The following is a 14,073-nucleotide window of genomic DNA, read 5'->3' as shown; positions in this document are numbered from 1 at the left end:
TGCTTCGGACGGTCACGATTGTAAATCGGAAGACAGCGCCAGTCCGAGGAGTACCGGTAGTTGGGGAGGAGAACCAGAAAGAAAGAAAGAAAGAAAGAGATATATTGTGCGCGGAAGTTCTCCTCCTCTTCGCCCGGTCTGGCGTGCCGTCTCGTCGTTCTCTGTAAGTTTCCTGAAACCTCCGGCCTCCGTACCCTAATCGATTTTGAGTCTCCTCTCCGGCGGGATGTGGGTCGATCGGATTTTTTGAAAAAGATGACATTTTTTATGATCTGGGTGCAGATCGAAAGGCTGCGCGCAGGAATTTTAAGAGATGAAGCGGGTCTTCGGCGCGAAGAAGAACAAGGAGCCGCCTCCCTCTATTCAGGATGCCGCAGAACGGGTAGATCTTTCACTCGTTTTCGCCCCTTATCTTCTTCTATCTTCTACAAATCTGTGGAAAGAAGTCTAACGGATGCCCCGCGTGCCCAATTTCTTCTCCGAAGTTTTGACTTCTCTCAAAGTTTTCTCGTCTTGTTGGATATTTGTGATCCTCTCACGAACTCATCGACGAAGCGTCCCGTTTCGAAGCACGGGGATTTTTTCGTTCAATCTGTGTAGAATCCTGATTGCTGATCCTGACTTTATCGGAAACACGAATCGAGACGCTGTTGTGCAAAGTGTTAGGCTCAAAGCCCGTAATCTCTCCTGAAAGCAATTTTTCATGTATTGGAAAAAAATTCTAGTGTTGAACCGTTTCCTGAAAACTGTATGATTTCTCTTTCGTGTTTGTATTTGGATGTTCGATGGCCTTGTTCTTGGATGGGTCCCCGGTTTGGCACATACGTTTCAAGTAGTTCAGAACGTTTATCGACATAAATTTCCGGTTGTTTACTGCCAAATCTGTCATGAACATGAGCATTTGATTATGCCTGAAATTACTGGTTACTTCAGCTATTTGAAATTCGGGATTATCCATAGTGATACACTTCTGCCAATCCCTCGTGATTTCTCCCGTGCTCGTGAAGTTTTTTTTTGCGCGTATTGTGACATGGCTCTTCGAAGTGACATTCGCTGGTTTATTTACTCATTGAATCATTTTTGGTTTATTTACTTTACTGAATACGCATATTTTGTCCAGATTAACAAAAGAGGGGAAAGTGTGGATGAGAAGGTTAAAAATCTGGATGCTGAGCTCGCCAAATACAAAGAGCAGCTCAAAAAAATGCGCCCAGGTCCCGCGCAGGAGGCTGTGAAAGCCCGGGCAATGAGACTCCTCAAGCAGAAGAGAATGTAGGTGACATTTAAATTCATTTCCTCGTATTAAATTTCAGATACTATCCCTTCGTTAATGTTAAAAGGCAGACTTGATTATAAGAAGTTCTCTTTTGTTTTCTGAGTTTCACCTTTCTATTCTGATACGACGACATCTACTCAGGTACGAGGGGCAGCGAGATATGATTTATAATCAGGCGTTCAACCTAGATCAGGTTTCATTTGCAGCGGAAGGACTCAAAGATGCTCAACAAACCGTATGAGATTGAATAATATTTTCTTTTGATTTTCGCCGATTTAAAATTTTAATATGCATTTGCTGAATAGTCCGCACGTCGTTCCAGATGTCTGCTCTGAAGTCCGCCAACAAGGACCTCAAGGGGATGATGAAAACCGTGAAGATCTCAGAAATAGATGTATGTTCTAAATTTCGATCCAAATTTCTTGTGCCTTTACCTAAAATTTTGGATTCTTTGAAAATCACACAGAGCATGCAAGACGAGATGATGGATCTGATGGACGTCAGCACAGAGATTCAAGAGTCCCTGGGAAGAAGTTACAATGTCCCCGATTACATTGACGAAGAAGAACTCATGGGAGGTCAGTGCCAGACAGAAACTTGGGCATTCCGATATTATTTTAACACAAAAGATCGTAATCTTCATGTAATGTGTATTTAAATTTCTTCTCGGTTGGATGAAGAGCTGGATGCGCTGGAGGCCGACATGGGCGCGGAGACAGAGGCTGATTCGGTGCCCTCATATTTGCAACCGGAGAAGGAACACGACTTGGAATCGGAGCTTAACCTACCATCCATCCCTTCCGGCCAACAAGTGCCAGCCCAGGTAAGATTTCACCATCTCCTTCTTTCTGGTATCTTTTCCAAAAAAAATTGTATCTTTGGTTTTGTCAATTCAGCCATTTAGAGGCATTTTGTTCAGTTGTCATTAGTTATCTTCTTTAAGGGAGGACATCCAAGAGGAATCAATTGAAACGTTACATATTTCTGTTCCCTGACTCCGTATTACAGAAGCTCCCTTCCGGCATTCGCTGATGAATTTCATTGGTTGTGGATATAATTGGTAGTATTTTATTAATGTAGGTGTCATGGGCTCTTACTCGATTCTGGGTCTTGCTTGAATGCTGTCATCCGGTTATTAAATTTCATTTCATTCGTTTGGTGCAGGCGGAGGATGAATTTGGTCTTCCCAGGGTGCCACGAGCGTCGATACGCGGATAGGACTGTCACAGAAATCTTTCGAATTACGCTTATCAGCCCCTGATTTTGGACGTATCCTTTCTCTCATCAATCCCTGTATTGATCTGTTAATGAATTGTCCATCTGGCGAAGGCGTTCAATATCTTCTGGCTTTTTATTTTGCGATTCCCTGAACAGTTAGTCCTGTAAATCTTACAGTTTCATTGGATAGCATGAAACATATGTATTAGTAAGTTTGTATAGTTAGGGAAGAACCTAAATGGGGGTAGGTGGTGAATTTAGTGTTTAGACATTTATAAATGAATGTCGACTAGATATTATGTAAATGTAAACGTAATTAAAGGACGGAAATGGGCGAAAATAAATGACATGGTAACCTAATTTGGGTCAAAATTTTGAATCATTCTTCAGTCTTTTCAAATCCATCTCGACTTAATACTGACAATTGAGTTCAAGACAAATGAGAGAATGATTACATTGTATTTAAGATATTAACCATTAGAGAGAGATATCTAGAGAGAGAGAGAGAGAGATGCAGTACGCAGCATTCAAAATATGCCATTAGAGGCCCAAAAAGAGCAGTTCTCCAAATCGGAGACTAGAACCTTTCCAACGACATGGTATCTATGCGGCATCCAAAATGGGGAGAAAGTTAAGGACTCATTCTATCATAGGGGTTAGAGAGTAAATCGACTATCCTTCTACAGCATGGATGGATGGTTGGATGGATGAATGGATGGTTATATGGTTTGTTGGATGGATGGATGGATGGATGGTTATATGGTTTGTTGGATGGATGGATGGATGGATGGGTCGGTGAATGGGTGCATGGTTTGATGGATGAATGATGTGCATGATGGCCCAGCTAGCGAGCATCTTCTGTGTTAACTAGGTATGGAGTCCTGTGGCTCTCCACGTCAGCCCAGGCTGAGCTTGGCCATGTCTAGAGACTGCCACGTGGCAGCATCCAAAGAGACCCTCTCAATGGAATCCATCTGGAAGGACGAGGTGCTCTTGGTCTTCCTGTGGTGCCCCACCGCTGCCTTCATCCTCTTCAGCTCGTTTTTCAGGAATTGATGTTGTCCTGGGCAATTATAAATAATTATGGCACCCAATTTCACCAAAAATGCTTTTACTAGTTTAACGGCGAAATACAAAACCGAGCAAAAAGCATACATATGCATCACCAACAAAAAGTTGATGGACAAGAAAGAATACTCTCATGACGCTCATCTGGGGCGAACCACTTTAAGCGATTGCGAACAAAAGATCACATGGAAAATGCGTAAAAATCCGAAGAGAACATAATATAATGAACCCCATTTGAAAAGAGGACAATAGCCAAAAGGTTTTTTTAATTAAAAGGACAACGGACAAGTCATTTCGAGGACGGCCATGAGATCCACATTAAAAGCTAGACGTTTCCCTAATCTTGCAAAAAAAGAAAAATAAGACCGTACACACCATCATGAAAGTAGCAGAGAAATCATTAATGATATTAAAGGTAACCCAGTCGATGAACATAATATAATAATGAGCTCCGCGACTATACGGCAACATTTAAGTAAGACGGTGTTCATTAGTTTCGGGAAAGAAAGAGAGGATGGCATAGTCATCACGTTGGTGAGCACACGAAGGAGAAAAAGAAACCCTAGATAATCTTCCAAGAAGAAAAACGAACAGACAATGAGTACACCGCCATGATGAGAATTTTAAAAAACAACTATCAAAATAAGAAGATTAACGACGAGTTGAGAAGAAAAACAAAGAGGATAAGATGGAATGCAACGATGAGGACGCCCAAAAACAGAAAAGAAAGTAATCTTTCTCACAAACGATAAAAGATTATACCGAAGACATTACCACACACATTATTCGAAAAGGAAAAAAAACTAGTACATGGATAAGACAAAGTATACATAAATGCCAATGCGACAGCAATGACCCACCAAAAGCGACAAAGCGTTCGATGACTCTAAAAAGTAGGTAGAAACGATTACAGTTCATTTGTTTGATGAAAGAACGAAAACAATAAAACCTTTTACTAATTGACGACTCTTGAAAGAACGGAGAAAATAAGGAAACTGACCATCCTTGATCATTTTCTCCTTTCTTAGACTCGCAATTCTCTGCTTCAAGGAATTGTTTTCTTCGTAGAGTACTGCCCGCCGCTGGAAAAGTGACGCAACCTTGGCTGCCAGATCTGCTTCTAAAGTCTACTCGAGCAGTAGAGAGATTTTAAAAAAAAATATATAAGAAACTAAAAAGCATGTAAACCACTATGAGTTTCAAATGAACAAAAAAAGGAATCACGCACTTGGAACACGCTCACGGTTCTTTCCAGCTCGGCAATGTATTGGAGCTTGCGCACCCTTGATCGCTGCCCGTAGTGTCTGCGGCATAAAAACCCAGATCTATCTTAGGAACTGAATCATAAAATAAATAACACTCGAATTTCATCGTTATGTAATTAGCAAAAAAGCGAGAGCCCTTCGTATAATTAGCTTATACAGAAAAAATGATCAACGAAGATGACAACGAAGAGATGCGCATGTAAATCCTGAATAAAATCAGTGCTCGTTATTCTTTTAACCAAAAATCAGTGCTCGTTAAACCATACACCCAAAATTCATCACTGAAAAACAAGAATCAAAGGGAAGTGGTGTCTACCTCCTAGACGCCCTTTCAGCAGCAAAATCGCCAGTTGGAAGTGGAGGGTTCCCGAAGGATTGAGCGGGGTGGTTGACCTCTGCGACTCCGGGGACAATCGAACCAGCGCACTGGAAAGGGAACTGCGGGACGTTTTCCCAGAGAGCAGAGACAATGGCGCTCTCCGATTGGCTGAGATTCAACTTGTGCCTGGGAGAGTTGGGCCCATAAACGCAGCTCCCCTCAAACCCATCTCGGACTTCTTCAGAGTCGTGGAAATCTTCTGCTAATCTGCAGCTCAATCCATCGGCTTGATTTGAATCCGCTTCACGGAATCCATTCGATATGGCGTCCAAGATGGCGACGGGATCGCTGGCGGCACGCCGGAGAGCCCCTCTGGGACTCATCTCCGATTCACCCAAGAGATCATCGACCCACAACGGCTGCTCGTCGAAGTACGATTCCTGCGATGGGTATCTGTGGAGCTTCGCGCCTCCCTCGAAGAGATTGACATCTGCCGCCCGACTGAACGCCGCCTTGTTCTGAAAGGGGCAGCGAGGCGGGCGCCGCGACATGGCTCGCTTCAGTCTGTCATTGAAAAACGAAGCTGCAAACGAAAATATACCCGCATGAATCGATTCACATTTATCGGGATTCCGGGGAAATCGCCGGGAAACCTAATCGGGGAAGAAATAGCCACGCCACTGGAATGGAAAACAGAATAAAGAACCGGCCATGCGGAACGATGGCGAGCGTGCAATATCGATTCAAGAGATGCGCGAAGAAGAAAGAATCAGAAAGAACGGGAAAAACGGGAGAGGGTTTCAAGAAAGATTGAAGAGGAGGAGTTACCCGAGATGGCGGAGAGGGCGGAGGGGACGAAGGGAGGAGCGGCGAGGAGGAGTGAGGATTTGGAGGGGCGGCTGTCGTCCTTGGTACGAAAGGGCCGAGTTGGCCTGCGCGCGCTCGAGAGTCTTGCAACCCCGCTCCGGGAAAATGCACCGCTGGACCTCACCCAACCCGGCCCATCCCAAGAAACCCACTCCAAAAAAAAGGCGCCATTTTTAGCTCTCTCTCTCTCATGGGTCAGTGCTCGTTCTCTCTCCCTGGTTCTTTTTCCCTCATGGGGCACTGCCCTTCTCTCTCTCTCCCTGACTCTTTTTCTCTCATGGGTCACTGCCCTTCTCTCTCTCTCCCTGACTCTATTTCTCTCATGGGTCACTGCTCTTCCCTCTCCCCGACTCTTTTTCTCTCTCGTGGGTCAGTGCCCTTCTCTCTTCCCGACGATCTTCCTCTCATGGGTCCGCGCCCTTCTCTCTCCCTGACTCTCTTCCACTCGACGGGTCTCTCTCCCCCCTTTCCTCATTCCTCAGGTAGGAGAGATATATGGCAAGGCAGGCCAACTCATCGCGTTGGTAGGGGGAAAACGATGAAAGCAACGAAAGACCAAGTGCGGGGGGAGGAGAGAGAGAGATAGAGAGAGCAGAGCGCGTTCATCCGCAGAGGGGGCAGAGAATCAAGCCGTTCTCGTTGCACTCTTCGCAGCGCAGCGACTTCTTCTCCTTATCGTCGAAGCGCTTGCGGCTGCCGCTGCAGTCCATGCACAGCACGAACCGCATCCCGCCGCAGCCGTCGCACCAGCCCGGCGCGGCCCGCGGTATCCCGGCCAGCAGTTTGGCCAGCCTTCCCTCCTCCTCCATCTTCATCACCTCCTCCGCGCCGCCGACCAGCCTCCCCCTCACGAACAGCGCCGGCACCCTCACCTCCCTCCGCCCCGTCAACCGCCGCAGCTCCTCCCTGAACCCGCCGTCCATCGACACGTCCTTCTCCACGATCCGCACGCCGTGGGCCTCCACCGCCGCCCTCACCTCGTTGCAGTCGTCGAAGGTCTTCCTTATCCCCCGCAGCGTCGTCGTGTACAGCACCGCCGCCGCCGCCTCGCCGCCGCTCCGCCGCCGCGGAGTGGAAGAGACCGAGATCACCTTCTTGATCTGCGCCGCCTCCTCGCAGTGCTCCTTCTCGAAGAAGGCCACCAGCTCGGGCTCGAACAGCGGGCTTCGGATCTTCTTCCGGGTCGGAGTGGGAGGGGACTTGCTGGGCGGGCAAGATTTCGGGCTCGCCGACGCCGGCCTGTTGCCGACCGGCCTGAGGATCCGGCAGGGGTCCGGCTCCGCCGCCTTCTCCGGCGGCGCTCCGCCGCGGTTCTCCTTCTCCGCGGCGGCGGCGGCGGCGGCGGGGGGTATGTCCTTCTCCTCTGCTGCGGCGTCGTCGAGATCTTCCATGAGCTCCCAGGCGTCGATGATGGTGTCCGGGGACTCCGCCGGGGAGGCGGCGAGGCGGCGGAGCGATGTGCCGCCGGCCGACCGAGCCGCCGCGCTCCGGAAGCTTCTGTCGGCGGGCTTTGGGAGATGCGTTTCCTCTGGGTCGAGCTTGAGCAGGCCGTAGGTGCTGGAGGTCAAGGAAACCACGTGGTTGGGGAGATGCGCTTCCTCTTCCTTCTCCTTTCGGAGATCCTCCACCGCCATCTTCGACGAGACGCACCCCATTTCTATCTCTCTCTATCAGTCTCTATCCCAATCTCTCTGCGCTCTGTATGTCGTGAGTTGTGTTTGAGATCAGGGGAAATGGGAGGAGAGAGAGGAGCGTCGCTCTGTCACACGGTGGTAGCGCCGTCAGAGGCCCTTGGAAATTTGAATTGCAACGGTCGAGTAAACGCGGGTCCCACGGGTCTCGTAAAAAATCCCTAAATAATTATCCTCTCTCTCTCTGTACTTGCAATTTCAAATTTGCAAAACATTTGGGATAATGCGAATGATTTCCGAAACTTTCTACTTGATTGCTGCCAGTAAAGAATAGTATTTTAACAGGACGAGCAGGGGGGGGGGGGGGGAAGGGGCAGGCAAGCTTGGGAGACCCGAGCGGGGGTGGCGCGGGCTTGGGCCCATGGCTCTTGCCGTGGGCGGAGGAAGCGGCGCCGCCGGCGAAGTTCTTGGGCTCCGTGGCTGCCGCCATTGACTTCCGTACCTGCACCATGGCGGCTGCTTAGCTTAATTAATTAAGAAAATGCACGGAAAGAAGAAGGGGAAGGATTGGAAATTAATTACCAGAGACAACCTCTCCTTGTGAACGTCATTGGTGAGCTAGAAGGAGAAGAAAATTGCAAGTTAGCTGATGAAAAAGAATTTTAAACATAAATAATTAAGTTATTGGGTAAGCGAAAGTCGTCGGCGGCAGACCGGTTTCTTGAAGCACTTGATTTCATCCCCGCCGAAGCCAGGAATCGTCATGTTCCAGTTCCTTTCTGCGGGACATGTATTTCAAACTCAAAGCAGTGAATTGGGCACCTGAGCTTTGGGTCAAAGTCGCGTACCCAAGTGCAGAAGGATGTCCTTTGCCTCCAGAGTCGCTGACTTGCGATGCTTCGCAAGAGAGCATCCGAAAGTAGTAATCTGCAGAGAATCACAACATTTATGATAATTAATTATAGAGCAATGTCCTTATAGTTCCTTGCAGAGTTGAAAAAATAGTATTATCCGAAACCAATTAAATGTTCACTGGAGGGCGGAAGGACTCACAGATTCCACAAAGTCCTCAGCAACCTCGACGAGGATATCTTCAACTTCCGGATCTAGTCTTTCGGAGGGATCAATCTACAAAGGGTCCGAAAAATAGGCGTCATCGATAGCATCGTTCCCTTGAGTAGACTATAGCAGCAGATGAGAAAATTACGAGGAACGCAAAACTTCTAGTCATGATAGCTGGAATGCATGCATGAGTATTTTAACCTCATATCATAGATGAAAATTTGAGTTTTAAGAAAAATCTAATCTGGAAAGTTCACAGAACAGTGATCAAAGTTCTCAGTGTCTTAACTATACAAGGCGAAGCTATCAATTTTCGGATGCTGTTTCGAAAAGAAACATGATATTCGTGGAACACATGCTTCGATCCTGTCACATTGAACCCGTATGATGGAACTAGTGTAAACACACATGTTTTCATCGGAAACAGAAAGGTACAGAAACCGAATTCAAAAGTTCCAACAAATTACACGAGCATTGGAGAGGTGCAGCAAAAGTTGATGTCATAAGATATCAATGAGATTAAAGAAATAGAGGGATAGCCAGTTGACGACATTGAAAGACATCAAATGCGATTATAAAATGGACTAGGGGCAGATGCCTCTGGGGGTGAGCGAGAGAAATAGATAGAGAGAGAGAGAGATTGAGAGGGCTCCAAACGGCCAAAAACTAACAAAGTAACGCCGATAGCCAAAGCTTGTTTGCTCATGAATTAAAAACGGGGATGAACATAGACCAAAATCTAAGAAATGAAAAGACAAAGCTTATTAACCTTACCGAGAGCTAAGAAAATGACTCTCCAAATCAAAAACTCAAAGGAGTAACTTAGCTCACCTGTGCAACTAAATCACGTATAGTCCTTTTGCTAATGACGTGAGTACAGAATTCATCCTCATCTGTCCCTGCTGTTTGAGGGAAGAACCCAGGCTGGGTGGCTCCAGATAGTGCAGATGCCGGGACCATGGTCTTTTGAATTTTAACCTGCTGCGGTTGATACACAGATTGCTGGACTTTTGGCAAAGACGGTTGTTGCAGTAACTGTGGCGGCTTGTGATTCTGTTGTGGCTGTTGAACTGAGATCGACTGTGGGATATGGGAAGTTGGCATGGAAGACTGTTGCGGTCTAGGCTGGGCCAAGGGTGGCCTACTTGGTGCCCTATATGAAAGGGTAGAAGCCAAAGAACCCGCACCGGGCGGCCGTCCCTGAGCTGTCAACCATGGCTGCTGATGTGGCTGAGAACTTTGGGGCTGACTTGGCAACGGGGAGATGGGAGAAGACAGGGATGGGCCTCTGATTGAACCAGACTGAAATTTCTGGAGAACAAAAAAAATGGGTTACTCTTGAAAAGTATCACAGAATGGGTGAAGAACCTGAAAGCTAATATTATTTTCGAATCTTATTCGTCGAGGTTAAAAACTGAAGTTAATTTATCAATGACACGAGCCACCAAGAGTAAAACATTTGAACCAGCTCTTAGTGTCAATAAAATGGGGTTTAATTCGGTTAGTGTACAGAAACAGATTCAGAAAAAATTTAGCGCGTGAACTTACTTGCGTAGGAGTAGACTGCATACTTGATGGAGAGGCAACTCTTAGAGAAGGTTGTACGGATCTTTGCTGAAGATTCCCAGGCATCCCACCCGGTCGCATGGTAGAATTCTGAGCACCCATGCTAAGGTTCTGATTCATTTGAGCTGTTGGTCTCACCTTAAAGGACAAAAAGAACGATTGATAAACTCACAAATGCAATAAGCCGGCCAAAAAATCATTGATCTCAAAAATAAATGACACAAATCGCTGATTCTCCCTCGTTCGTTTGTAATCCTCAGATGAACAACTTCGTCTCACAATCGACGCAGAAAGTTGGGCAAGAAATGCACAACAGGAGCCCCAAACTCCACTAAGTAAATTGCTTGAATAAAGCGCAACTAAACATACACAGCAAAGAAACTGAAAAAAACTGAAAAGGATTAAAGCGAAAGGAGAGCAAAATAAAAACCAGATTCCTTCAATTTCCATACACCACTGAAAATGAAAAGGATTCGAGGGAGATTCATAGAGTGAGAGCAATGATATTGGAACAAGCATACCTGCGCACTGGCGTTGGGGCCTCCCTGAGATGGCATGCCTACAGAGCTACGAGGCAACCCGTTGTAAGTTTGGCTGAACGAGGAGAAGGGCACGGAAGTCTGCTGCGGGGCCCTTTGATGGTGGAGCGTGGCGGGGACTCCAATCGCCACCCCGCCCCTCTGCAGCGAAGGCGAGGCCGAAGAGGACGACGACGCCGACGAGGAAGATGCAGAAGCAGCGGCCGGAAATTGCGAGGGCCGCGCCGGCTGCGGCGGCCGCGGATGGAGCTGCTGCAACGGCGGCGCGGTGGCGGGACCGGAAGACGCCGCCGCCGACTCCGCCGGAGCGTTCGATTGGAGTGGAAGCTTCTCGATCTCCGCCGCCGCCTTCGACGGTGAGGGCGGCGGCGCCGCCGTCGACGTGTCGGCGAAGTCCATCGCGGAAAGCAGCGTTTCTTCGGTCCCCGTTGGGAGGGCCCGACAGTGTTAGAATGGCACGTGGGCCGGCACTTGACGGGCCCAAACCGCCTCAAAATTATTTTTAGAATATATTTTTATTTATTAGCGACCGTAATTTCCGAAATTTCCATTTTTTAGATTTTCCTTGCACCTAAAATAAAAAGCAGCTCCTCGTCTCTCTTATTCTTGCTCCCCAAGCAAGGCTTGTTCTTCGTCGCAAGAGTCGCCTCCTCCGCGTGGGGGATCGAGGTTCGGTCAAGGAGCTCTCCGCCTGCGCGCGATTCGATCAAAGAACACCCGTCCTCGGCGTACCGGCATCCATCCAGGTGCGATTTCTCTCTCCGTTGAGCGGTAGAAATCTTGCTCCTTTCGCTTGATTGGGGCGGAACTCGAGAGTCTGCGGGTTCTTTACGCGAATTCCTGGGTTCGAATCGCTGATTTTTTCTTACGCACGTCGTCGTCTGATCCGATCTCTCTCCGCGTCCATGATGGAGGAGAGGAGAGATGGCTGATTTGATAAAGCGGCGAGGGATGCTCTGTCCCTTTTTTTTTTTCCTGTTTCAGATGTTTCTTGAGAGATTTTTACCTATAGAATATTGATGATGGTCGTCTTCATCGAGAAATTGGGGAATTCTGCGGGCTGAGTGTTCCTTGGGATTCGCAGATGGCGGAAGAGCAGTGCCAATCCGCGCAGGAGTGCCCCCGCCTCTGCGCGAACAACTGCGGCTTTTTCGGCAGCTCCTCCACCATGGGCTTCTGCTCCAAGTGCTACCGCAACCACTGGATGAAGGCCGAGCAAGACGCCGCCGCCAAGATAGAGAAGTCCCCTCTTCTTCCGCCGCCCGCCGCCGCGCCCCCGGCGCCCCAGCCAATGGGGGAGCCTTCTTCGACGGCGGCGCCGCTCGCCGACGCCGCCGCCGTCACCCTCCCGGCGAAGAAGCCGGGCCGGTGCACGGCTTGTTCTAAGCGGGTCGGGCTGGCGGGGTTCAAGTGCCGGTGCGGGCTAGTCTTCTGCGGCTCGCACAGGTATCCCGAGCAGCACAGCTGCGAGTTCGACTTCAAGTCCTCCGGCCGGGACGCCATCGCCAAGGCCAACCCCGTGATCAAGTCCGACAAGCTCCTCGACAAGATCTGAACCATGATCGACGAGCTTCCCTCTTCTCCATCATATTACTCTCCAAATCTCCTCCTTTTCTTACCTCTTCTTGTTCTTCTTTCTCCTCCTACTCATGATGTGTCGTTTCATCGATGAATGCAAACTGTCCGTTTTCTGTCCGATCGAGCGGAAAGAAGAAGAAAGTAAGAGCGACCTGGCGCGAGATATTCGAAAACGCGAAGAGGGTCGGAGGTCGCGCGTGGACCCATGTCATGAATCATGATCGGCGATCGGACGAAGGGACGTACTGGGTGTGGCGAGGGGACGAACTGAGAGGGATCTGGAGAAAGATACAGAGAGAGAGTATGGCGTACGGCGTGGCTAGGCCGGACGAAGAAAAAACCACGGCGGCGGCAGCGGCTTTTGACAGGGCCAGCGAGTCAAAATGGGATCGGGCGCACTCGAATGTTCTTCCTGCGCGCCCGCGAATCTCCGTCATGCCCATGTCACTGCCGCCTGTTCGTTTCATCTCCCACCGCCGTGGGAAGAGAGAGAGCGAGATAGCGAGATAGCGAGAGAGAGACAACTATCAAAGATTCAAAGGGAGGAGCTTTGAGCTTTCTTTCGAGAAGAAGCAAGGGGTGGAGGGGGGAGAGCAGCAATCATGGCGCAGGCCGGGGGGGGACGAGGGGTTATTACTTATTAAGAGATGCGCGACCAATAAATTTGGGTATTGTAATGCGTATGTATGTATGTGACTTTGTGCGCGTGAGAAGAACAAAATACCATCGATGGTGGGGGGAGAGGGGTGATGATGATGGCGCGCCGAGCCATCATTGCGAATCTTGGCCCCCTCCCAACTCATCATCACCCCGATTTCCTCCATTTCCAGCCTCCTCCCTCCGACCCAGATGGAGAGAGAGAGATGCATCGGAGATGATGATGATGATGAGGGGAGAGGGAGGGGGAAGACTCGGGGTTATTCACGTGTCGCCATCACATCCCCTCCCCCCTCGCTCTCCTCTTCGATCTCTTCTCCAGGCCTTAAATCCTCTTCGTCATCATTCATCATGATCATTAAATCCTCTCTCTCCGCTCGGCCTCTTACGCTATATAATCCGACCACCCCTCCCCTGCCAATGCACCCGTGCTCCTCCCCTTCAAAAATTGACCCGACTCCTTGCTCCATCTTCTTCCGCCGAGGCTAGCAAGAGAGAGAGAGAGAGAAAAGGAGAAAACTTGACGCCATGGAGAGGCTCAACTCGAAGCTGTACCTGCAGAACTGCTTCATCATCAAGGAGAACGAGCGGCTGAGGAAGAAGGCGGCGCTGCTGAACCAGGAGAACCAGGCCCTGCTCACCGAGCTCAAGCAGCGGCTCGCCATGGCCAGCCAAGCCCACTCTCCCACCAAGACCGCCCCCCCGCCGGAGACCAGCCCGCTCCCCGCCGCGCTCAAGGAGGCCGCCGCCGCCAAGCCCTGACTTTGCCTTCTCCCTCCCTCTACCCCTCTTTTCTCTTGATCACTTTTGTCGAAAACCATCGGTTGCAGCCTAGTCTGTGTATACGCCGCAACTCGAAGTCCCCTAGAAGAAGACGATTCTTTCTCCCCCCCACCCCCCTCTTAATCCCCCCTCCCCCCGCTTGATCCGTCGCAGCCATGCTATGTACTCCGAATGAACGCCAGACCAACACCCTCGATATCTGACTCTTACTGTTTAAACTGCCGCGTTGATCCGTTATGCTAGA

The 14,073-nt window shown here is 49.2% G+C and overlaps 6 protein-coding genes across 7 annotated transcripts; 3 read left to right on the top strand and 3 right to left on the bottom strand.

Annotated features, from left to right (window-relative positions):
- Positions 1-13: 13 nt before the first annotated feature.
- On the top strand, positions 14-2,638 carry LOC144711261 (vacuolar protein sorting-associated protein 60.1-like). The gene is made up of 8 exons (XM_078585211.1): positions 14-163; positions 283-382; positions 1,121-1,272; positions 1,418-1,511; positions 1,599-1,670; positions 1,743-1,854; positions 1,957-2,099; positions 2,441-2,638. The coding sequence occupies exons 2-8, from the start codon at positions 314-316 to the stop codon at positions 2,492-2,494; spliced, it is 696 nt and encodes a 231-aa protein (XP_078441337.1). The 5' UTR covers positions 14-163; positions 283-313; the 3' UTR covers positions 2,495-2,638.
- Positions 2,639-2,994: 356 nt separating this feature from the next.
- Positions 2,995-6,331, bottom strand: LOC144711259 (bZIP protein). Its single transcript, XM_078585209.1, has 5 exons — positions 5,975-6,331; positions 5,144-5,729; positions 4,791-4,866; positions 4,563-4,689; positions 2,995-3,557 (listed from the first exon to the last, which is right to left on the bottom strand). The coding sequence occupies exons 2-5, from the start codon at positions 5,695-5,697 to the stop codon at positions 3,391-3,393; spliced, it is 924 nt and encodes a 307-aa protein (XP_078441335.1). The 5' UTR covers positions 5,698-5,729; positions 5,975-6,331; the 3' UTR covers positions 2,995-3,390.
- Positions 6,332-6,507: 176 nt separating this feature from the next.
- On the bottom strand, positions 6,508-7,761 carry LOC144711258 (uncharacterized). Its single transcript, XM_078585208.1, has one exon. The coding sequence runs from the start codon at positions 7,666-7,668 to the stop codon at positions 6,616-6,618; it is 1,053 nt and encodes a 350-aa protein (XP_078441334.1). The 5' UTR covers positions 7,669-7,761; the 3' UTR covers positions 6,508-6,615.
- A 97-nt stretch (positions 7,762-7,858) lies between these two features.
- On the bottom strand, positions 7,859-11,240 carry TAF12 (TBP-associated factor 12). The gene is made up of 8 exons (XM_078585207.1): positions 10,794-11,240; positions 10,255-10,410; positions 9,538-10,017; positions 8,698-8,772; positions 8,493-8,571; positions 8,359-8,423; positions 8,227-8,262; positions 7,859-8,146 (listed from the first exon to the last, which is right to left on the bottom strand). The coding sequence occupies exons 1-8, from the start codon at positions 11,208-11,210 to the stop codon at positions 7,874-7,876; spliced, it is 1,581 nt and encodes a 526-aa protein (XP_078441333.1). The 5' UTR covers positions 11,211-11,240; the 3' UTR covers positions 7,859-7,873.
- A 156-nt stretch (positions 11,241-11,396) lies between these two features.
- On the top strand, positions 11,397-12,506 carry LOC144711265 (zinc finger A20 and AN1 domain-containing stress-associated protein 5-like). 2 transcript variants are annotated; one of them, XM_078585213.1, is made up of 2 exons: positions 11,397-11,557; positions 11,896-12,506. In XM_078585213.1, the coding sequence occupies exon 2, from the start codon at positions 11,896-11,898 to the stop codon at positions 12,364-12,366; it is 471 nt and encodes a 156-aa protein (XP_078441339.1). In that variant the 5' UTR covers positions 11,397-11,557; the 3' UTR covers positions 12,367-12,506. The 2 variants fall into 2 exon arrangements, with proteins under 2 accessions (XP_078441339.1, XP_078441340.1); XM_078585214.1 differs by having other exon boundaries at positions 11,410-11,557; positions 11,796-12,506.
- A 614-nt stretch (positions 12,507-13,120) lies between these two features.
- Positions 13,121-13,880, top strand: LOC144711266 (protein LITTLE ZIPPER 4-like). Its single transcript, XM_078585216.1, has one exon. The coding sequence runs from the start codon at positions 13,575-13,577 to the stop codon at positions 13,806-13,808; it is 234 nt and encodes a 77-aa protein (XP_078441342.1). The 5' UTR covers positions 13,121-13,574; the 3' UTR covers positions 13,809-13,880.
- The last annotated feature ends 193 nt before the right edge of the window (positions 13,881-14,073 follow it).

Source organism: Wolffia australiana, chromosome 13, assembly GCF_029677425.1.
Source record: "Wolffia australiana isolate 7733 chromosome 13, ASM2967742v1".
In the NCBI taxonomy this organism is placed as follows: domain Eukaryota; kingdom Viridiplantae; phylum Streptophyta; class Magnoliopsida; order Alismatales; family Araceae; genus Wolffia; species Wolffia australiana.
This window is presented reverse-complemented; position numbering and strand designations above follow the sequence as displayed.